Below are 24116 nucleotides of genomic sequence, written 5' to 3' on the forward strand. Positions count from 1 at the left end.
GTTGAATACTCTTCGTGAGCAAAACAATAGCAAAATCAATACTCCTGACCGCTCTGGACTGAATGATTCCGTACAACCCATCTCGTCTTGTGTTTGTAAATCTTTTGCTGGAAAAATCCTCACTTGTTTACTTTGTGGTAAATGTTCAAGAAGTACTGAAAACTTATGTGAATTTCTGGAACTTCATCTAGCTTTTCCTAATACGAATAATTACCAGTCCGTGCAAAGCTTATTGTTAAATCATCTGAAAATGGAATTTTTAACAGGTGATGATCGACTGTATTGTCAAACATGCGCCAAACCAACTGACTGTTATAAGGAAACAAGTATAGCTGAGGCACCAGTCAATCTAATAATAACCCTGATGATTTTCAAACAAGACTCAACCTCTAACGGAAGCAAGAAACTCTTTGGAAGGTTCGAAATAGATGAACATTTCAACCTAGCAGACCACTGTTATAATATTCATGCAGTCATTGTTCACTGTGGTTCTGGCGTTGAATTTGGTCATTATTACGACTTGGTCAAAGAAGAAACGGACTGGTTTAAGTTTGACCATAGTCGTGTCACGAAGTGTTCTGGCGATGCATTGAATTTATTGGAGCCTCTGGAGACACCCTACATTTTGTTTTATAAGAGAGAGGACATTGTTAGATCAAGATCTTCAGATGATGTGGTGCTGCAGGTTTTTCCGGGTTTTCCTGCAGCTGAAAAAGCAAATGCGCCACTGGAATCAATGAAGACACCCCGGAGCGCCAATTAATTTTTATTGTTGTTTTTATTTTATTTTTATCGTTGTTTTAATGAAACGTACACATCAAGTAAAAACAAAAAAAAAATTGTATTCCGTCATTCAATTCTTAGATATACTGTCAAACAGATCTACTGACAATTCGTTCCAAATTATTTTTTCTACTACTTCAGGAAGTGTTTCACCTTCAGAAAATATCCAAACAATAAAATCAGTGATTACTACTCAATCATTTGTTTTGTGACTTTCATTCAAATCATCATTAAAATCCAAGTAATTTTTTTTGATTGTAGACTGTTCAGAAAATAAGATAAATTTTGCGGGCTACAACTTTTCGATTAGCAATTTTTTATGTTGGTGCACTCGTATTGAACATATGTTTACATTTTCAGCTGTTTAGCATGTTCATTTTGTTGGTGAGAAGCAAAAGAGTTAGAAGTGTTTTGCGTGTTTGGAGAAAAAAATGGATCAAAGAATTTGCATCAAATTTTGTGTAAAAAAATAAATTAAGTGCTCAAAAACACTTGAAATGTTGATAGTGGCATACGGTGATTGTACTCTGATTCAGAAAATGTTTACCAGTGGTACAAACTTTTCATAGAAGATCGAGAATATGTGAATTATTAGGAAGTTACTGAGGATATCGGCATGCAGATTGGCTTATGCCATGCAAGTTTTTCGGAAATTTTGGGCATGAAGCGTGCGGCAGCCAAGTTCATTCCAAAATTGCTGAATTTTGACCAAAGAAACGTCGCATGAACATCGCTCATGATCCTTCCAAGCAAAATTTGCTTGGAAGGATCATAACTGGTGACGAGTCATGGGTAAATGGTTATAACATCGAAATCAAAGTCCAATTCTACCAATGAAAGAGCCCAAGAGAGCCAAGACCAAAAAAAGAACGGCAAGTTCGATCAAATTTTTAAATGTTGCTAACCGTTTTCTTCGATCACCGTGGCGTAGGTCATCAGGAGTTCTTCCATATGGTTGTACGGTCAATAAGAAATATTATCTCTGGTATTATTTAGCAAAAAACAACACCGTAATCTTTCAAGGGTTTCTTCCCAAGAAGAAACCCTTGAAAGGGCGGCGCGGCGTTTTGTGACGATTGAGGAGGTAAAAACAGAATCGCTGAGATAGCTCGCAGACATACCAAAAAGTGTTCATCAGAACCCTTTGAGGATTGGAAAAAACGCTGACACAAGTGTATTATATCTGAGCGGGACCCGTTTGAAATAGGGAAAATAGAAATTGATTATTAAATGAATAGTTTTGGAGAAAAATGAAAAGTCACTTCAGTTTTTGAACAGAGTACTACTTATCAGAAAGAACCAGGCGAATCTGTTCAAATCTATTTTCACTTTATTCAAAGAATAACACCAATAAAACATAGTGTAATTTTTTGACAAATAACTGAGATGATCTGAAGCAGAGATGAGCGGAATTCCCCGCACATTATTTATGATGAATGAACAATTCGTTATTTTGAATCAGGCATGTTAGTGGATTTTCCCATTTTTATATTTGTTGTTGGAAGTTATTGACGGGTCGAATTTACTTTGGGATTTCCCATTTTACGTTACATGTTCCCGACTGAAAGATGGGTTAGATACCCAGTAAATTCAAGGAATCAACTGGAAATCAGACATCACTTATCTTTTCAACAGTTATATGGTTTCACGCCTTCATCAGCAGAATATAAATATATCTTTTTACAATTTATATTCAGTCAGACTTTCAAAGACGGAAATAATAGTTTGTTCCGTTATCGCTGTTGAATGATTAAACTCAAAACATTATTTGAAAAATAATTACTCATTAGGATTATGTATTATATAAAGTACAAAAAGGTGCTAATTGCATTTCATCGTTAATCAAATGAAAATATGAGAAAGCAAATGACTGAAAACATTTCGTGAATATGAGTTGAAATGTGTCAAGATGAATGTAAGGGAGATGGATGAACAAATTATTTCTGAGATGAAAATAAATAAATATTAGATTAATGAGAAATTCTTTATATTGTTACAAATCAAATATTGAAAAAGAAAATCGAATGAGTCAACATAATATCATTACATTTGGGTTTTTTTTTGTTTGAAATGTAATTAGTTGTCAACAACAAAGTATAATGAAGTGGAGTGTTCGAAAAAGAAGTTGACTGTTCAAATTTCGCGGGCTAGGTACATTACAGATGTTGGTAAACTCGTCTCGAATATGTATTCACCGTTTCAGCTGTGTATACTTTAATTACAAAATAGTAGGCACTAAATTTTCAAAAATGGCTGACGTTTTTGCCTTGATCTGTTTCTTGCGGTGGCGTATGGAAATTGTACTGTACATCTGAGGAAAAATGATGATAAAATATATAGAATCACAACCTTGACAGCAATGTTTTCGTTTCAATGCAACAATATTTCTGAGAATTCAGTCCCTACTATTATGGAATTGTACTATAACATATTTTGTTTGTTGGTGAGAGGCGTAAAAGTTAGAAGCGTTTTGCGTGTTCGGTGGTTTTCTTCTTTAGAAAAAATTGGAAAAAGAATTTGCATTGAATTTTGTGTAAAAGTGGAATTAAGTACTCAAAAATACTTAAAATGTTGACAGTGGCATACGGTGATTGTACTCTGAGTCAGAAAAAGGTTTACAAGTGGTACCACCTTATCTCAGAAAGTCGAGATGATGTGAATAATGCTCCTGCTCACTCTTCATTGCTTGATCGTAATGTTCTGGCCAAAAACAATACCGTAATCATGTCTCGGTCACCGTATTCACCAGATTTGGCCCCCTGCGACTTTTTCCTGTAACCAAGTTTGAAGAGACCCATAAAAGGACGACATTTTGCGACGATTGAGGAGATAAAAAGCGAATCGCTGACAAAGCTTAGAGACTTAACAAAAAAGCGAGAGTTAATCGATAGCAGAAAATGCCGAACACGTAAAACAATTCTAACTTTTATGTCACTCAACAACAAACTTAACGTATACTCACCAAATTTAATAAAAAGTAGTAAAATATATATAGGGACTAAGTAATTGATAATATCTTCTCACGATATGGACTGTTCTGACCATTCACTAAAAACATATAACTGGTAACTGTTTATTTCTACACGAACAAGTTTTGAAAAACATCAACTAACAATGAGAATAATCTACTAGGAAAATCCGATGATTAAACCACCAGCAAGCAGGTTAACATCAAACATAAAATCTTTCGAGGTTGAATTTCTGTTTCAAGGATTTTTGTATTGATAAATGAATAATGGTGACATAATTATGATGAAGTATTAAGTGAATTCAAATTATTCGATAAAAGAATTGCATTCCGCGGACTCTGCGGCAGACTGAATTGTACACTGAGAGAGATAATTCGTAAAGATTAATGTGGAATAAAGGGAAAAAATTGTTCAATAAAAAATTGTCGAAACTGAATTACTGAAAGTAACAAATAACTCGAATAAACTGTAAGTTCAGGTGGAAATTTTTCACTTCAATTCAAATAAGCATGAACTGTTTTTTCTTAAGAAAACCGTATGAAAACATTTATATTTGTTCAAGGAAAGCGATAAATTGATTTCCACCCATTATTCCTACCCATCAAAGGAAAAATAAACATGAATAAATATTTTAATGACAAAGCGAAGTTATCTGTCCTTAATAATTCGTCATCTATGGGATCGTCCGAGAACTCAATCCTCGAATATCAAATGTGAATGAGGCTCCCCAAGGAGGCCAAACTTCGACATCGACCGCCGCACCGACGAGATTCGTCCTCTGTCTTTTACCACAAGACAACTACATAGTTGATACCAAAGCCCATGAACAAAGTGAGTGCTTCTTGTTTAGCAGTGCAAATCTATAGCTGCCATAACAACTGTTTGAGTTGAAATTGAAGAAGAATAAAGGAAAAATTTGTGGATTGAACACTCAAAAAATGGAGGCAAACCGCGGACACGTGTTTCTGGCTATATTGGCCTCATCAGCGCGGTGCAGCCAATTGCAAAGATGGACAACAACTGGTTACCAAAAATGAAAAACTTCACATATGCACGATGTCACCAACAGGAGCTAACCGCACATTTGTGGTTTCAATTAGAAGACCTAATTTGAGTGTCCTGTCCACAAATTTTCTCTTTTGATTTATATCATACACACTCAATAACATCTTTTTCTCTGTATTTATATCCTGGACCCGGAAGTCACGCAGGTAGCTATAGCTGCCTATGTGGTGATGTTAGATGATGCTTGGGAATGCTAGATCTTCTAATGTTAAATCTAACATTTTCATTCATTTAACATTTTCATACCTTTACAGGTATCAGGAAATATAAAATTATTCAACATTATAAAATATTTTTTCAAGAAGAATATTTCTCAATTTATTTTTGAATAGAATTTCATTCAGATTAACATCTATTAAATTTTTTTTTTCTTATTGTAACTTTTGATGCCAATATGCTATGGTGAATTTTCTCAGACTGACAACCTTGCATAGGTTTGTCGAACTCTTTCTTTATTCCTAGTATTATATATATGACTTCATTTTGGTTTCTTTTTATCTTCATAAACAGCTCAAGAATATATAAGCATGGATGGGTTAGTATTTAGATTCTTGAATAAAGGTTTACATGTCGTAGTTGGATGAGCATGACGCATTGTTCTTATTATCCTTTTTTAAGATAGAAATGCCCCTACAAAGTGACAAGATGACCCCTAAAAGATCACGCCATATTGCAGAGTTGACTGAACTATTCCCAAATATAATAGTCCCAAGATGTCTGTTGATACAATTTTTTTTTCTATTAAGGCTGAGGCCATTTTCAAGACTATATCATTTGATTTGCGGAGGTACAGGCGTCTTCAATGTCACTCAGAAACGCTTTAAACAATAGTGGCCCCAAGAATGAACCCTGTGGAACTCATGTATTTATTATTCTTGAATCTGATTTCTCATTATTCACTACTGTCGTCTGTGTTCTGTTTGGCAAATAGGTATGATGTTACCCATTGAAGCGGAACTCCCCTAACGCCTAATCCTTCCAATTTCATGATTAACAAATGATGATCAACAGTATCAAGAGCCCGACTGTTCTGAAGCACAGAACAGTCCTAGAACATGATTTCTATCATTGAGAGCACTGTAGATAAACTCTAGGCAATCATAAATTGCTCTATACTGGGTGCCTGGATACTTGGGAATCACAGATGTATTGTTAGCAAAATCTATTGCTTGACTGAAGCGGAAAATGGATCAAGAAGATACATAAAGAGTACTGCAAAAAAACACCAGGTAACGCAAAGCCGTTCGAAAAAATAACTGAAAAACCGCTTCAACACCACAGAGACCAGATCAGGATAATTATAGGGCTCCTCACATTGTCTTACACTCAGATGGAAGTAATGGATCACCAAAATTATGCCTTGAAGAATACTACAAACATCCAACAAAGGATCTGTAGAAAATAGTCCTTCCATTAGCATTGTGTGATAATGTGGAACCAAGCTTTATGGCCATAAAAATGTATTCAATTTACAAAAATGGTTTTCAGTATTGATTTCGGAACATAACGAATAATGTTTTGTAATGAGTGTCAATATATGTCATTTTTCTATCCATTTCACCAAACCAAAACCAATGCCGGTAACCTATTTATCAAAATTCTGTTAATAACGATTAAAAAATTAATACCCAAAAGCCTAACGGTCTGTGAAAATGGTAAAACGGACAAATCTAGCGAACTCCTAGATTTTCAAATAATGCCAATTTTCAGTTTTCAATCGTTGTCAATATCAATGTCAGTTTTGTTTAATTTCCATAGAAATATCCTAACCACGTAGGATGTACGAGACATTAATAGAAGAATGATGACATGTACTTACCTTGTTCCAAGAGAAGATGTCCCTGAAAAGTTCACGACCGACAGAACAAGAAAAACTGTCGTTGCTAAGAATAAGAACTTGTCTAAATACAAACTTCGTCCCTTCCCCCACCCCCTCCACGTAGACAACTCTGATATTTTGATTGGATTTTTGGATGGTAAACATCTTGTGTTATCTTTTCTTTCTTGATAATTTCGGTGAGGTCAGTGGTTTCGAATCAATTGCAATTTTAAACAGGTTATCGTTAATGTTCATTTATTATGAAATTGAGTGTCACAGCAATGAGTGCGACCTCAGCAGAGAGAATATATTTTTCCATGAAGGAAAGCTATTTTTATTTATTCAATACAGAGGGTTCTGACTTGTACTCATAGTGGAATCAACGAAGTTTTTTTCTTGGAAGTTCACAGAAGCAGCTCTGAATTTGATGATAATGTTTTCAAATGTTTGTTTTTGCTTATCATTAGAAGTGGAAAAAGAATAATGTTTCTCAAAATATATCATATCTATACTTATAAATGTGAAAGTCACCTACTTAACTCTTGCTCATTCAACTCTGTTTCTCTTAGATGCGCACTAAGGAAGGATTTTCAAATATTCCAACTAGTACCCCCCCGTGGGGGTAAAAGGGGTGCGTTTACATATGAAAATTACCTTTTCATCACTATTTCTCCCTACCGCTATATTTTCGGAGGCTGAAATTTTGTATGTAGGTTCGTTTTATGTTGCAGAAGTGCAATAAGAAAAGATTTTGGAATATTCCAACTGGGGCGCCAGCTGCGGGACAAAAGGCGCGTTCATAAAATGAAGTTGATTTTTCATCACTGTTCCTCCATGCCCTTAAATTTCCGGTGGGTGAATTTATATCTAGTATCAGCATTGCACCCGTGCGGAGCCGGAGCGGTTCGCTACTTTATAAAAAAAGCAACTTTTGCGTGGTTTTTCCTTGAAAAATTTCTCTATATACATACAGGTGTACCACACCTTTGGTGTCTTAAATTAATTTTGCATTAGTTTTACAATACGTCTAATCTAATCTAATATTAAAATGTTATAGCTATATATGAAACCATTTTCAAGCTAATTTAGGACAAGTAGATAAGCAGTATTGTGAAATTAATTATATAGCTTAAAAATGGTTTTATATATAGCTACATTTTAATATTAGATTATATTAGATTAGATGTATTGTAAAATTAATTTATTAATTTTTTATTTTATTATTTATTTTTATTTATTCATTTATTTTTGTTTATTTATTTTTTTTATTTAATTTCTATTTATAGGTATATTTTATTTTTATTTATTATTTTTTTAATTATTCAAGTATAACTTACATAGGGTCTTCAATTCCATAACGAATGTTTGGAATACAAACTGAATAGGAAAAAGTGTTTTTATGTAATTCAATGTTCATATAAAAGTAGTCGTTTCTAGTATTTGTATAAAGATGAAAAGGTAGAAAGCCATAACCTTTCCTTTTATTTATTTATTGATTATCCGTTTGACATATAAGTATGTATAGGATTTGTCCAGTAATGAAGAACACATGAAAACGCAGTGTCTGTATCAATATAAAAACACTTTAAAATTACCTAACACATAATATAAAATACAATATATAAAATAAAATACAATATCAATGTAGGCTTCAAAAAAATTTCATTACATACTTTTCAGAACTTGACCTTTTTCATTTGTCATATTTAAAATTCAAAAAAAATGGCAATCAGACGACTTCATCAGGAGATTGTTCATTAAACTTCTGAGTAGTCGTTTATTATTATTTTTATTTTATATTTTATTTATTATTTGAACTTAATGTACTACTTGACAAATGAAAATGCATACCTCTATTTATTATAAAGTAATAACTTGACTCTAGGGTTTGTATGCACATTGATGTAACATTTGAGACTTTGTTACAATTCTGTAATGTTCTTGACATAGTTACATTTTTGTTTTATAATTTAATTATCATTAGTGTTGAATGTCTTTAAGATTATTCTTGTCTTTTTAATATTTTTTCTTTTTTATGTTCCATTTGGTATTTTATTGATAGTTTGTAGTGTACTGGACTAATAAATAAATAGGTTTATATTTTTAAGCAATTACAATAGTTTATATTAAAGATTTTACTTGTTGGGTTCATAACTGAACTCTAATGCTTGACTGGTTTCAACAATTGAAACTTTCTTAATGTACCATTTGGGATATTATAATAATTCTGTAGTGTACTTGAGCGATAAATAAATAAATAAATTAAATACTTTTTCAGATTTCGGGTAAATTCATTAATTTTATTGAGCTCTTTTAGTAACTTATTAAAGATATTTGGCATACTTTGTTAAAGAAGTATTCTTGTTATGTGATTCCAAATCATTTGTATATAAAAGGAACAATATAGGCCCTAATACCGATCCTTGCGGTACACCCATTGAAATATTTAACAAACTTGAATTACATTTATCATGAGTACTCGTACTGTGGTTACTAATTGTAACATATTGTTGCCTATTTTCTAAAAATGATGAAATCCAGGAATGTGCTACGCCACCAATGCCGTATGAGTGTAACTTTGACAACAAGCATTATGATTGACGCAGTCGAATGCCCTGCTGAGATCACAAAAAATTCCAACAGGACACTCGCCTGCCTCCAAATATTCAAACAGTGTACTCGAAAACCGTGTTGATGATCCAAAAGACCGATACTATTGCAAATTCGATGATCCTTTGAGGACGGCAATATCTGGCAGATAAATTAGTGTTGTCTATGTTTCACGATGAATCTGTATTTTTCGAATATGACTCCCACTTCGACAAATAATTGAAATTGCTGACTTTCTGCAACTGGGCCAAGCCATCACATCACAGAAAAGGTCCGATCTTGCTACATGACCTCTCGCCAATCAACTACCATTTTTTAAGTGCTTTGATATTTTCCTCAATCAGGACCAGACAAAAACGGCCTTCGTCGATTTCATCGAATCCCGAGCACCCAATTTTTATGCTGTGGAAATTAATTGACTTGTGTTACGTTGGCAAAAGTACACAGAGTTAAATGACGCTTATTTCGATCAAATTGAATAAGTATTTACTGACATATTACAGTTCAAAGTGGACTCATAAAACGGACAAAACTTTTGAAAGAACGTAATATTAAGGGAAGAATTCGTTCGTTGCCCAGTCAAAGTAGTACGTAAAGTGCCAGTAACAGTTTTTTCCAAAATTGCAATAGAAAAACATGGAGATGTTCGCCGAAACTAAAAACTATTCAAGTTATAATAATAATGTTAAAAGCTATGAAAAGAACTTTTCGTTGAAATGACTGATATACTGTTCGATTTATTATCATCGACTTGTTTGTTAATTCCTATGTATTTATTGCATGTGTCGTTTATAGCCGGTGCCATTTATGAATTGATATTTCATACATTTTTCATGCATGTTGTCATGCCTCCAAATGTTCTCATGTGTTGTTCTTCTTATGAGCGAAATTATACAGCACTAAAAAATGTTCAAACTGTGTCCATCCAAGGGAAAACGCCCCACCCAAATTAAGATCTGTTCATCCCAGGTCTATGAAATTTGACTTTGGTTCTCTGCCTCTGTATCTGTAGAGTAGGGAGGGTGAGTGTAAGCCCACGCACTTAGGCCACATGTGACCCATTGTACATCCTCCTGAGGAGTTGTCCTCCTAGGTCATCGTCCATCCTGTCCTTTCCAGGAAGGTGGACAGGTCGCTGGGAGACATCTCCTTTATATCGGCAGGTGTAGGCCAAGACTCGCCGAACACACATTCTCTTATTGACGATAACTTCGGGCACTCGCACAGGACATGCCTAACAGTCGCATCTTCCTGTTCACACATCCTGCATAGAGGTGTGTCCACTAGTTCCATTTTATGGAGGTGTTTCCTTAGTTGACAATGGCCAGTCAGAAATTCTACTGTAAGGCGTAGATTTTCCTGGTCATCGCCAGATATTACTTCGACGCCAGCTTCCCAGGGTCGCCCAAGGTGATCCTGGCAAGATTACATCCTTTGATTTCATCCCGTCTCTTTGGGGATTGAGCATGGGTGTAACATTTGACTAGTTCCGCAATTGTCGAAGTCATCAGGCCGTGGGTGCCACTGGGTCCTAAAATTCTTAGTCCAGCCGCTTCCTTGGCTAAAGAGTCGGCAATGCGATTACCTCTACTCTTGTCGAGCCCTTTAACCCACCTCAGGATAATGTTATTATCTACCTAGGCTTTGGCTAAATCTTTGTGGTACTCTAGTACTAGCCCTGAGGTAACACAGTCTGTTCAAGGCTAATAGTGCTTGTCTGCTCACTTGACTTTGGTTAAACACCCAGATGAAATAAAGAGTGCTATGAAGGACATTAAGAACAAAAAGGCATCTGGAGCTGATGGTTTGTCTATAAATATGCTGGAAAAATTGCCCCCGGCAGCTATTGACGCGCTTACTGATATAATAAATGAATATTTTGTCTCGGGAACATTTCCAACTATACTTAAATCAGTCATGGTGATCCCAATTTACAAAGGAGGGGATAGGAAGGATCCATCAAATTACAGATCAATGTCCCTCCTATCTACTATTGCAAAAAATCATAGAAAAATTAGTAAAGAAGCGACTCATGTCATTTGTCATTAAACATAAAATACTAAATGGTAACCAATACGGTTTCCAAACCAACAAAAGTACAAATGAGGCTATCTATAAATTTTTAGAAAACGTTTACATTAATCTTAATAATCAAGAAGCGACCGCGGCGGTTTTATGTGACTTATCCAAAGATTTTGATTGTGTGAATCATGGAATACTGCTGCAGAAGCTTGAGTACTATGGCATCAGAGACACATCCCATAAATGGATGACATCTTACTTGCAAGACCGGAAACAATATGTGAAAGTTTCGGGTGCAGTATCTAAGAAAAAAAATTGACCAGCGGGAGTTCCACAAGGCTCTGTCTTGGGTCCCATATTGGTTATATTTAAATGATCTCACTAACTTGAATATTAGTGGTAGGTACACTTTATTTGCAGATGATGCAACTATAGAATGGCACACTAAAGATAAGAATACTCTCAGTCAATTGATCTCTTTAGATCTAACTGAAATAAAAAGGTGGTGCGATGCCAATCAAATGGTCTTCAACTCTAAGAAAACTAAAGTGTTATCATTTAAATGGGACATCGACAAAATACAATTAAATAATGATACACTCATGAAATCTGATAATTATACTCACGTTAGCATCGATCTTCGTGTTAGAATCAACTAGTTTAGTTCATAAGCATGAACTACATTTATTAAAATCTAACACTGCACATAATTCTGGGACAAATGTCTAATATATACCTTTATTAATCCCCAGAACCACCCAATGCCAAAATTCAATTCTTTACAATGGTACGAAAATGTTCAACCATCTACCGAAGCTAATTAAAAATATTCATAGCACTCCAAAATTCAGAAGGGCTGTAAAAAAATTTTTAATAACAAGACCATTTTATGATTTGAGGGAATTTTTTGAACAAAATTTTGAATAGCTGTGACAGCAGTACAAAATATGTCTTATCTATGTCTCTCACTAAATAGTGTTAAGGTTAGGTGTGTATGTATGAGTATATATGTACTTATTAACTGCCTGTATTAAGAAATCAATACATTTCATAAAATTATTATATGTATGTACGTATGTGTATATGTATATATGTATACATAAGTGTGTATGTTTATATGTGTATATAAGTATATGTATATATATATATATATATATATATATATATATATATATATATATATATATATATATTATTTTAATAATTTTATCATCTGACAACTCTGTCTTGTTCTGTATTTATAACCAATTTATATAGAATAAATTAGGGAAAACTGTTTTTATATCTAGTTTACTGTCTTGTGACAATATTTTATAGTAGCATGACTGTATATATACATTAAGTACATCGGACAATCCATATTGGTTTGCATAATTTTAATTTTATTTAATTATCATGACCTGCTCATTTTAAGCAGTTAGGATTATTTTGAAGTTGAAATAGACATCATTCACAGCAATATCTTGAAGTACAACAGTGATAGGATTTCACATAAAAAACCAAGTTTATCAGTATTAAAAATCTATATTTTCACACAATTTGAACAAATAACAATATTATGGCAGTGACTGACAACACTTACAAACTCATCGTTAAACACATTGGATGAAATCAAATGGTCGAACAATTCCCTTGAGTTTTACATAAGGATCAAAAATAAAATATGTATAAATCCAATATATCTCCAGAAACAGCTTTTTTCATACAAGAAGTCAACACAAACACAAAAACAGTTTGAAACTCGAGCCAATTGAAATAATTTCAATAATCAGTCCAATCTTCTATGAATTAAAACAAACTTTCCCGTTCGCGAAGTGGGAAAATCCGTGTGGAAAATTTCGTGGGTCTGTCTGTACCTGAAATGTAAAAAAAATCCTGAATAAATTTTGATATTTTGAATTAACAGACAATGCAAGCTCTATTCTCTATGGTCTCATAAGAAAAATAATTTTCCAAACAAACTATTTTACTCATGTTTATAGAAGTGATTGTATTAAAGCTTTTGATTTTTTTTTCTGGCTATCAATCACATTGATGTTTCCTGAATACTATTTCATATTTCTTTTGTGTAATTATATCACTTAAAAAAGTTTGGTTCAACATTTTAATAACCCTAATATAAATTTTCTCAATTTTATTTGTAAGTAGGATCACAATTTGTAATTTTTTTCAGAATCTGTTTCATTATTTTATTGATAGAAAGTTCTCTTAGAGCAGTTAATAATGAACCTGGTTATTGGAAAAAAGTTTCTTGGTATTCACTCCATCTTTATACAAAGCATTGTAGGAAACTTCCAAAGGAAGAAAGAAGAACAATTGAGTTCTAAAAAAAACTATTTGCAAAGATGTGTAGATCATGCATAGAAGTTAATTACATGTACAAAATGGAAGAAGAGGCCCTCCAGAAACAACTACTTTCACATGAACAATGAATTACATGAATGAAAAAATACTTTCGAAACGAGTCATCACTTTTTTCTATTCAGGTTATACTACAAACATTCGTTAAGGATTCGAATCAGATATCATCCATGAGAACGCTACAAGAAAGTTACGATATAGAATTTCACTTACATGAAATACTATTATTCTCAATGGCGGACCTCGAAGTTTTGGAATAAGACAGTTGTGGGAAAGAAAGGCTTTCTACTTGTCCAGCTTCCTACTTTCTTCCTTTCTTTGGAAGATTCCCACATCTTTTTTTAAATCAGTAAATATACAATGCCGTTTCTGGGACAAAATCCAATGCTTTTTCTTATAGCGTTTCATTTTGAAAAATTTCTGACCTCCGAGCGGAACCTTGTGGAAAACCTAACCTTATCTATGATACGGACGTCATGTATAGAGCACGCTACGCCCCCTTCCATTGGGCCCCTTCGCTATGGCCCCCTTAGAGCTTAACCCCTGAACCCCCATGTCGGGCAACATGGGCAATAAGAATTGGACCCAGGTCGTCCTTAGCCTCGACACCAACGTGAGACGTTGGATGTGAATGTTGGCTATCGTAGGTTACTCAGAGAACATGAAGTCGACGATTTCGAAGAATTTATCGACAGAGAAAAAACAAAGATGGTGCCAAGAGGGCACTAAGCCGTATTTTCGGTAATAAAAGTCGCATCGTCACGTGCAACACGTCAAATTGAAGGAAAAGGAATGTAGAATTCATCGACAAAGAAACAATTATTCTCTCCTAAAAATATACCCAATTCAATTTAAGACACTTGTCTTATTACCTCATCAGCACCGTTCTGGATAATATTAAATAGGACCTATTCCTTTGGAAGTTTCCCGCCTATTTTTGTATACAGATAGAGAAGTAGAAGCCAAAAAGCTTTTTTCCCAAAAACTAATCTCTTACTGCTTACCTGCTCAAAATATCCCGTATGTTAGGTTGAAGAATATCAAAACATATGATATGAGTAGGTAGGGTTCCATTGGGAGGATAATTTTGCCTCAGCCATCCATTAGGATTTTCATAAAATAAGTCTGCTTCGTCCACATAGTTATCAATTTTGTTGAAATTTGGCGTACAGGTCAAAAATCTGGTAGTAACATTAACATGCAAATGACTGAAAACAAATATGAAATTTTGAATTTTGATTCAAAATCAACACTTCTCCCAAACACCAAAACTGCAACACGCGCGTTTCTGTAGACTGTTCATTTCATCTCTTGAAGACGCCAACTTGGTTGGTGAAACGGGTGTCGAGAAGAGTGTTGTAGTTCTGTTGTTAGGGATAAGTCCTTCAATGCCAGAGACTCCAGTTCTATTTTTCATTTCTTTGAATGTTTAATGAATCTAAAATAAGCTATGATCTTGGATATTTTGCATTAGAACAGCTCCAAAACCATGACAGGGTAATGTTCCATTTCGATTTGAAGTAAGTCGAACTGGTCGGTGAGAAATATAAAAGATTTGGACAAGAATTGAGAATAAATACGACCCAAATAAACGTGAAATGTTTCGAAATGAAATCTCCAAATATTCATCCACATCGTAGGTTCTAGTAAATGCTTGCTCACTTTAAGAAAGGCATATGTGCTACTGCAGAAGATCACTCAAAGTCGAAGAAAAATCGCACTTTGAAAGCCTTATCGTTTGAAGGGCACGAATTAATCAAGGCCGTTCAAGGTTAAACCCAAAACACTACCCCAGTCACCTTCTCTGCGTCGTGTGACGTTGTCAAGGTCATTTAATGCAAACACTTCTTCAAAGTCACCTTGACTACATCGTACGATATAGGTAAAGGTCGTTTCGAAGTTGAAAGTGGTAGGGGAGGCATCGAAATCAGCTTAAACCAACTACTACAACTAGTAGCCTGGGAAGTAGTTGTTTACCGGCAGGCATTTACCAGAACCTACTGTGTAGGTAGGTGGGAGAGATGAATGTTTCGAAATTTTATTTTAAAATATTAATTTTCATAATATTTATGTATCTCTCCTTGATACAGTCTTTGGACTTGTTTTGATTTCTGTCATAAATAAAATTAAAGCACATTCATGGTATTATCTTTATATCTTGTTGACAAGCTAGTGGTATATATTTTGAAAAATACAACATTGTTTACCTATACAAGGGTGTCGAATGGCATGGCATCAAGAATAATAAATTGGTATCATTAGGATTTTTCAACGATATGCGCTTTAGTGCATCCATGACATCAAGGGTTCCTCGTTGGTGAATCATACTCAAATACCACATTGGTAATATATTGCAAGCAAAAATAAATATTGCCACCAACCACACCGCAGTTCTGAAAAAAATACATAGGGTTACTTTTTGATTGATATAACTGTTAAATTATGAATATGAAATTATGACTTTACATACCTATTAAATTTGACCAGCCGAACACTAAAAATCATTAATAACAATTTATGGAAGTATCTTCCATAAAGGTTAATAAACATAGTTTAAAAAATGAAAAATACGCTTTCAAAGAACATCGGACTAAAAAGTTAAAAATAATTTTTTTCAAAATAAGCTCAAAACAATAACAAACGAAAAATACTTGTATTATTTTGAAAAAAGCTTATTTGAAGTTTTTTTTTTTAACTTTTAGTTCGATGTTCTTTAAAAGCGTGTTTTTTAGTTCTTCAAACTATATTTTTCATTTTTTAGTTTCGTATGCTATGAAAGCGTGTTTTTTAGTCTTTTCAAACCATATTTATTTCATCTAAACTTTGGGATCAATCAGCCGTATATTGTTTAGAAAAATGACCATTGATATTTTCCGATTCTGGAGAGGGAGCCTGAAAATCAGCTACCAAGCCCAAGGCACCAGACGCGCAAAGGAGGGTTACAAATAAGGCAGCAGGCGCGCATGTTAATAAAAAAATCCTTTTTTTCAAATGAAGAAATACATGTAGTGAGTTCGAATTATATAAAGGTGGTTACATACAGCGCCATCTGCCCGCGAATAGATCAAGCAATAATGTCTATATATCAAGGTTACGTACAACGCCATCTGCCTGTGAATAGATCAAGCAATAATGTCTATATACAAAGGTTACGTAGAGCGCCATCTGCCCGCGAATAGATCAAGCAATACTGTCGATAATTCTGTCAAATACAGATCCCGAGCTTGAGAGTTACAAACAAACAAACATACATACAGGTGAAGCTAATAAAAGCGTGTTAAAAAACACTTGTTGGGCAGTAAAGTGAAGTTTGGATGGCTTACAGAAGACTTATACAAGCGGTAAGAAATACCAAAAACCAAGAGTAACTAATTTATGTGAAAAATTCCAGTATCGAATTCCAGTATTTTTATGTGTGAACAAACTATTTAATAATATCTATTTGAGTCTCAATAATCGGCAAATTTCAATTGGATCATTATGCGATCTCTTCATAAATTGCTAATCAACCATGAATTACTTCTAAGAAAATTGTAACAAACAGAAGGTAGCGGAGTAACAAATGTGTATTAACCGCTAATGAAGGGTTAGATTATCTAATTGTTGTCTTCAGTCAAATGAGTAAGGGATTCAGCATATATTGAAACCGCTTGCAAGATAAATACAGAGATGACATCGAATTTATTCTGTTCTTATATGAATGAGCCTGTTGCTTCATCTCCATTAATATTTGTGATTTATATTCCAGCAATAATTTACTTTATGGAAATCAATTGAATAAAGAATACTCAACTTCGTGTTGACATCGGTATTAAAGATTCGATTTATGTACTTACTTGCTAGCTTTTCTGCTCCATGCTGACAAAAATCTGGAGGATATGTAAAATATCAAAGGTAACAGTGACAGAATAAATCTAAATTCCTTGTGTGGCAATAAACTGAAAATGGAACAAATACAATTAACTTCATCACCCATCAACCACTATTGAAAATTCATGCAATGAAATATGCTTTACTGTTCAAAAATGTACATTTGAATGACAGTCTTTTAAATGTCAATCATTAACAAAGTTTTTAAACAAAAACATTAAACTGGTAAAATTATTGAAAGAACCGCACAAAATACCTTAAAGAAATACAAAATATAATTCTTTTTAATGAAATTTGATTAAATTATTCAATTCGAGGGCGATACAACAATTACAGGGGTCATAAAATTTTTCGATATCATTTTTATAGTATGATTCGTCTTTAGCCTCAGAACAGGCCTTAGTTTCCACTATTACTTCTTCATTGGTACTGAATTTCTTTCCAGCGAGCATTTTCTTGAAGCCTGAGAACAGGAAAAAGTCGCCGGGGGCCAGATCTGGAGAATAAGGTGGATGTGGAAGCAATTCGCAGCCCAATTCATGCAATTTAGCCATCGTTTTTATTGATTTGTGACAAGGTGCATTGTTTTGATGAAACAGCACCTTCTTCTTCTTCAAACGCTCCAAAAACGCTATGTTATAGTCCTTGTGGATGGTTTTTCCCTTTTCAAGATAGTCGATATACCACGCACATCCCAAAATACTAATACCTTAACCTTAGCAGCCGACCATTGCATCTTTTCACGCTTTGGAGTTGAAGAATTCCACTCAGATGACGGTTGTTTTGATTCTGGTGTGAAATGATGAAGCCACGTTTCATCCGTTGTCTCATATCAACACATAAATTCGGGCTTTTTATGGTGGAACAGTTTCAAACACTGCTCAGAATCATCAATTCATTGTTGTTGTTGATCAATTGTGAGCTCGCGTGGCACTCACTTAGAACAGAGCTTTCACATACCCAAATATTCATCCAACACGTTCCTTTGATTTCCATAAAGCCTCAGCTATCTCGATCAACTTCACTCTGCGGTCATCCAAAATTATTTTGTCGGTAACAGCCTCTTGGGGCGTCCACTATATGTGCATCGTCCTTGGTGTTCACTTCACCTCCTTTAAACTTAGAAAACCACTTTTCAACGGTTGATTTTCCTGGTGCAAAGTCCGAATAATGTTTAACAAGCCAAGCCTTGGCTTCAACAGTATTTTTTTCGCCAAAAAGCAACGCTTTATCAACAGGAAAATTATTTTCATTCATTTTCTTCAAACTAACAAAAGTTGCTTCACTCAAAATGGTCTATCCTACAAACTAATAGTCCGACAGCTGTGAAATTTGTACACGTGTCTTTTGAAGGTTAGGGTTGACTGAAAATCATATGGGTTTAATTTGTTATCCATCTTGTGAATCATTTTTAAATTCAAATTTAATGCTTCTTTTATATAGTTTACTCCATTTGCACACTGATTTGTACCAACTGTTTATGACTTGTCACAAATGTATATTCATAACGTTATCAAATAAAAATCTATCTATCTATTTTATAATCATTTTGAATGAACAGAATTACCTGTAGATTGTCAATGCAAAAATAATAGTTCCTAACATGGCTAATTCGTTTTGATGAACTCTTCTGTTTTTCAGAATCACAAAGGATGCTGTTAGGAATGGTAGTAACTGTATTCCAAGAATTGCAGGAATTCCACTCGACAAATACCAGTGCCATGGCTGCGTACCGTAAAAAGATCCAATGTCCTCAATCAAATTGAACTTCAGAAACTCATATACCGTTACAATGAACGTTCCGTGAGCTAAGCTATCAAGAAGAATGGAGAGAGATAATACAATTAACCTATAATAAAAATAAGAATAATTACTTTCATTCAGTAAATATGAAAATTTACTTTGTTGATTATATATAAAGATAACAGAGGAGGTTTGGTGAGTGAATCAATTCAAAAACCGAAAAATGGCATTATAGTTTTTAAATCATATTTTTGCTATTCATGGGTTACATAACCCTATAAAAAACAATTTTTAATGTGAATAAACCATGTGATTTTTAAAGATTTTGATACTGAACAGGATTTCATAACAAAATAGGCCTTTCAAGTCTACACCGAACTGAGTCATGGCTGGTGGGAGAAATCTTACATTAGTAATTATTGTATTGAGTTGAATTTTCACTTTTCTCGAGAAATATTTATTTATTATTCTGATTGATTCGGCCGTTTCTTGATGAAGATCCATAGTAATTTCATAAACTACGCCTTACCGTATCACTACCAAAAAGCTACTATGATAGTAAAACATGTGATCTATTTTGAATAAAGTTTGTAAAGATCATACGTAAGGTGTAGTTTATGAAAATATTTATTTGTTCATCAATTATTAAGTTGTCCCCTTCAAAGTGGTCTTCCTCAGATATAATACACTTGCGACGATTTTTTGGTCAAAATCTAGAAATTTTTGAACAAACTTCTCTGCCATTGACAGTTGAAAATGATAATTTAAAAAACAACTTGGATAAATGCTAAAATAGCACACTGTTACAGTACAAGACACCTTAAAACAGAATACAAACATAATTGTTGGAAGATACAAACTACCACATCTGTGTTTTTATTCTTATTTATCAATTGTTATTGTATTAACTCACCCAATTGGTAAATAACGACTTAATAGCAGAGTCAACATTGATTTTTTCTGAATCATCAAATGATACACACATAAAGGTGTCCATATTATTGCACTGGTGGGCCTCACAACAAACAATAAAGAAATAATCCAGAGGAAGTTTGAGTTATTTTCTGAAAATTAATGTTCATATATGTAGAAAATTATAGACGACAAATTAGAACAATTTTTCAAAACGGACATGAAAATATCTGATCTCTATTATATGCCAGTGCAATTAAGTCAAAAACGGAGTCAGCAATGCAAAAAAAATTCACTGGCAATTTTCTTTCGGAGTTTTATCAACCTTGTTCATAACAATTTTTCTCTTGAAATTGAAAATAAACGAGTTTAAAACATTCACTCCCTCTTTTCGGGTATAAATATAAAAATATCGATCCTAGGAAAAAATGTATGAGAATAAAAATTGTAAGAAATTCAATTTTAAACAACTTTTGTGAAAACAATTTTTCGTGTGAAATTGAAAATTAACGAGTTATTCAATAAACAAAAATCAACCATTAAATTCAAGATGGCGAATGACGCAATGGGTTTGATACACCAAAAACTGCTAGTGACCCCCCAGAAAATTCCGAAAGAAATTACCCAGTAAAAATGTTTGCGTTGTCAAATCCAATTTCGACTGGGCTATTAGGAAAATGTACAATCTAACGAACTTCATACTGGGCTATCAAATTTTATGACAGATATTAGTTCATTCATATATTTCTATACGTATTGAAATATGATAGATGAATGAAATATAAGAAGTTGAATTTTCATGATGTTCAATGAGATATTTAGACCAGTTTTGCACATACAGTTCAACACTTGCACACACGCCAACATACCTACACACACGCCCTTCCACCTGCACGTACGCCCACCTACCTGCATGTACCACCACAAACCTGTACGTACGCCCATACACCTCCACGTACGCCCACACATCTGCATGTACGCCCACGCACCTGCACACACGCCCACACCTGCACACACGCCCACACCTGCATGTACGCCCACACCTGCACGTCCGCCCACACATCTGCACGTACGCCCATGCACCTGCACACACGCCCACACCTGCACGTACGCCCACGCACCTGCACACACGCCCATGCACCTGCACACACCTGCACGTACGCCCACACATCTGCATGTATGCCCACATGATATCTGAACTCACTCCTCAAATACATACTCCAGATTGAGAGACGAAATAATTTGAGAAATGTATTTGTCAAACATACCATCATTCTACTTCAGGGTGCCAGCTCCCACGCAACACATCAAAAAATTGGTTATTTGAAGGAGACAAACTTTGAATTGATGACTCATCGCGTAATGACTTTCTGTTCAAACAAAAATTGTATGGAGAGCCTTCCAAAATGAAAAAAAAAAAAAAATAAATAAAAAGTGTCCACGTTATTAGATATAATAAGGCTCATCATTTCTAAACTTAGATCATACATTCAAAATCTGTTTTTCTGTTAACCAGCTGTTGCCGTCTAAGAACGACAACTCTCGGAAGTCGAAACTCGTGCGAGCTGAGGTTTAACAAGGTCTTACATTTTAACGTGCGACTCTTAGCACGGGTTGAATGATAGGAAGTGAAAATCAATCGTTGGGATTTGGGGCTCGAAACAACCCCTTCACACAGAAGTCGATTGAGTGGAGCAAACCACCTACGCCAACCTAACTGGCTACTATCATCCATTGAAAATACAAAAACAGAAACAGTTCTGGAATGGGAAACGTGTTTTTTTGGGTTCACTATTATCACTTTGATGTGTTTGTGGTTAATAGAGATCAGTATTTATGTGTTAATCAAAATATTCCTCTTGAAATGTAACTTTCATCTAACTCTTGATAAATTTACAAATTTACCTATTCCTTTTCCAGGCCACGGAAAGTATGAAAGAGCAATTGTACTCAAAGCACATTCTAAACTATTGATTAAGGTTCTTGATCCAGTATAAAACCAAAACCAAGAAGTTCCTATGCAAAAAATTGCCCATTTTTTTGTACCCGACCATTTATAAAAACATAAATCAGAATAGGCACTTAAAATGGCTTGTAGAATACGAGGACCATAAACCTACAAAAAATAGAGTTCTAAGGTTATTGGTGGAAAGCAAGTCTATTTGCCTTCCATACATAATATAAATTAGTTCACTACATAAAACTCGAGTAGGTCACAGATTTGTTAAACAAAATAGTAAATTTCAAATTGTGTAGCTTTGGGTAGTTTCAAAGTTTGAAATATTTTCACTTATAATTATAGTGGGAGTAACTTCTAGAAGTGCTTGGCCAATTAGGATCAAGTTCAAGTTCTTATTATTATCAATAACTTCATCAGAATGTTTTTCTGTTATATTGTTCTACACATCCTTTCAACAATATTAGTTCCTAGGGAGGCAAGTAATTTTATTTCTCAGAGCGGGAAGTATAAGTATTCTTCCTAATGTGAGAGAGGAAAGTGTGTAGTTTCTTTATGGGTAGAAGGAAAAAATACAGCGATAGGAGCTTCCACAAATTTCAAAAAAGACAGTAGGTAATAACAAATGAAAAATATGAATTCTCAGGACTTGGAACTTAAGACTTATGACTTGAGGCTGCTGTATGAATCCGATCTGAAAATATTTTGCATAAGCAAATGGTTAAATTTCAATTTGATGAATGAATTATAACTAAAGGGAGAGAGAATGTTTCGGAAATTATAAATTCACAAATATTCTTTAAAAAACAATATTGTTTCTTCAATGTACTGATTGAGATAAAAATAGTTTTCAACATATTTTTCAAGGAGACTGAAATTATATTTAGATATAAACATAGTCTATACATGAATCTGTCTGTGATTTCCAGGTTTTAAGACATCTTTTTTTTTGAAATTTCTTCCTGACATTTTATCCTCCCTGGTGGCAGTGGCATCTTCAGAGGTATGTGTTATCCTTTCCAAGGTCGGAGGGACACTTGGAAGCAGCCACCGACCACTCGAGCCTGCGAAACATTAGGAAAAAATTTCAACTGATGGCATTAAAACCTGAAGCCATACACAGATATGTCTATTACTATATATTCTATATAATACAAGAAATAACAGTGATAAAAATTAATCTTACCAAAATATTGGATGTATCCAATCCAGTAATTTGGAGAATTTTATATAAACCAGCAATTATTAAAGGTGGAATGTAACTTCTTATCCCCTTTGTCCATTCCCAAGTCAAATATCCGTATCGAAATACAAGGTTATGAGCAACCTCTAAAGACTGCCAATACTCATCAGGAACAAAAAATGTTTGTACTAAAAATACTGAAGCAACTCTAATAACCAAAAAAATTATAAATACTCCTAAATTTTTCATAATTGCCCTAGTTTGTTACAAAAAATTAAACATACTAATAGATGTTTCAAATTGAATCACTGAAAATTAAGCATAACAGGTACCATTCAAAGGTATTAATAGCACGGAGATCCCAGATGTATAACGCGGGCTCGTTCAAATTTTAAACACGAAAATTTAAGGTTATATTCATAAAACACAAAACTCAGAACCTCAGAACCCCATGTCTGGTACTTTCCTCAGTTCAATTTGTTCGTCCAACAGCTCTCAACGGTCAAACCTGTTTCATAACTGAATGTGGTAGATAGTCATTGCTGAATCCAGCATTTTTCTGACAAATCAGCCGATTCCTATAAAAAATAATGAATTTCATATTTTTTTTTCAAATTTGGTGATATTCATCCCAATTTATTCCTAAACATTATAGAATATTGAAATCGATATTCTGTTGTAGATTTTGAATGCATTTCTGGTACAGCTGCTTATAAAATTGAAACAATTTAAAATGCGATTATGTGCAGTGCAGGGCGGTGTTTTCCATGTTTTCGTTCAGGACGCATCCATTCTCTATTTTGCAATTTAATAGTAATGGCA

The 24116-nt window shown here is 34.0% G+C and overlaps 2 protein-coding genes across 14 annotated transcripts in view; both read right to left on the reverse strand.

Annotated features, from left to right (window-relative positions):
* Window positions 1–6783, reverse strand: part of LOC111504806 (antichymotrypsin-2) — an 80570-nt gene extending 73787 nt beyond the window's left edge. For 12 of the 13 annotated variants that reach the window (XM_023159507.2, XM_074178685.1, XM_023159506.2 and 9 more), the window contains exon 1: window positions 6637–6783. The gene's annotated coding sequence lies outside the window, so the exon portion shown is untranslated. Of the gene's footprint in view, window positions 1–3745; window positions 3847–6636 lie in introns of those variants that run through there. The other variant, XM_023159497.2, reaches the window with a different exon arrangement.
* Window positions 6784–12772: 5989 nt separating this feature from the next.
* Window positions 12773–23731, reverse strand: PIG-B (Phosphatidylinositol glycan anchor biosynthesis class B). Its single transcript, XM_074178682.1, has 8 exons — window positions 23298–23731; window positions 22060–22270; window positions 20156–20306; window positions 19067–19348; window positions 17466–17567; window positions 15837–16022; window positions 14634–14837; window positions 12773–13124 (listed from the first exon to the last, which is right to left on the reverse strand). Exons 1-8 carry the CDS (start codon window positions 23541–23543, stop codon window positions 13037–13039), a joined length of 1470 nt encoding a protein of 489 aa, XP_074034783.1. The 5' UTR covers window positions 23544–23731; the 3' UTR covers window positions 12773–13036.
* Between the last annotated feature and the right edge of the window lie 385 nt (window positions 23732–24116).

This window comes from Leptinotarsa decemlineata, unplaced genomic scaffold, assembly GCF_025532065.1.
Source record: "Leptinotarsa decemlineata unplaced genomic scaffold, Ldec_3_MD MMD2_tig00004307_RagTag_RagTag, whole genome shotgun sequence".
Taxonomy (NCBI): Eukaryota; Metazoa; Arthropoda; class Insecta; order Coleoptera; family Chrysomelidae; genus Leptinotarsa; species Leptinotarsa decemlineata.

What these genes read in the sequence shown, in the direction of transcription:
- PIG-B (XM_074178682.1), bottom strand. Translation starts at nt 23,543, where the DNA reads ATGAAAAATTTAGGAGTATTTATAATTTTTTTGGTTATTAGAGTTGCT. An exon ending in TGGAGCAGAAAAGCTAGCAA is followed by an intron (nt 16,023 to 17,465) that starts GTAAGTACATAA and finishes TATTTTTTTCAG; the next exon opens with AACTGCGGTGTGGTTGGTGG. An exon ending in ATACGGGATATTTTGAGCAG is followed by an intron (nt 13,125 to 14,633) that starts GTAAGCAGTAAG and finishes TTTACATTTCAG; the next exon opens with GTACAGACAGACCCACGAAA.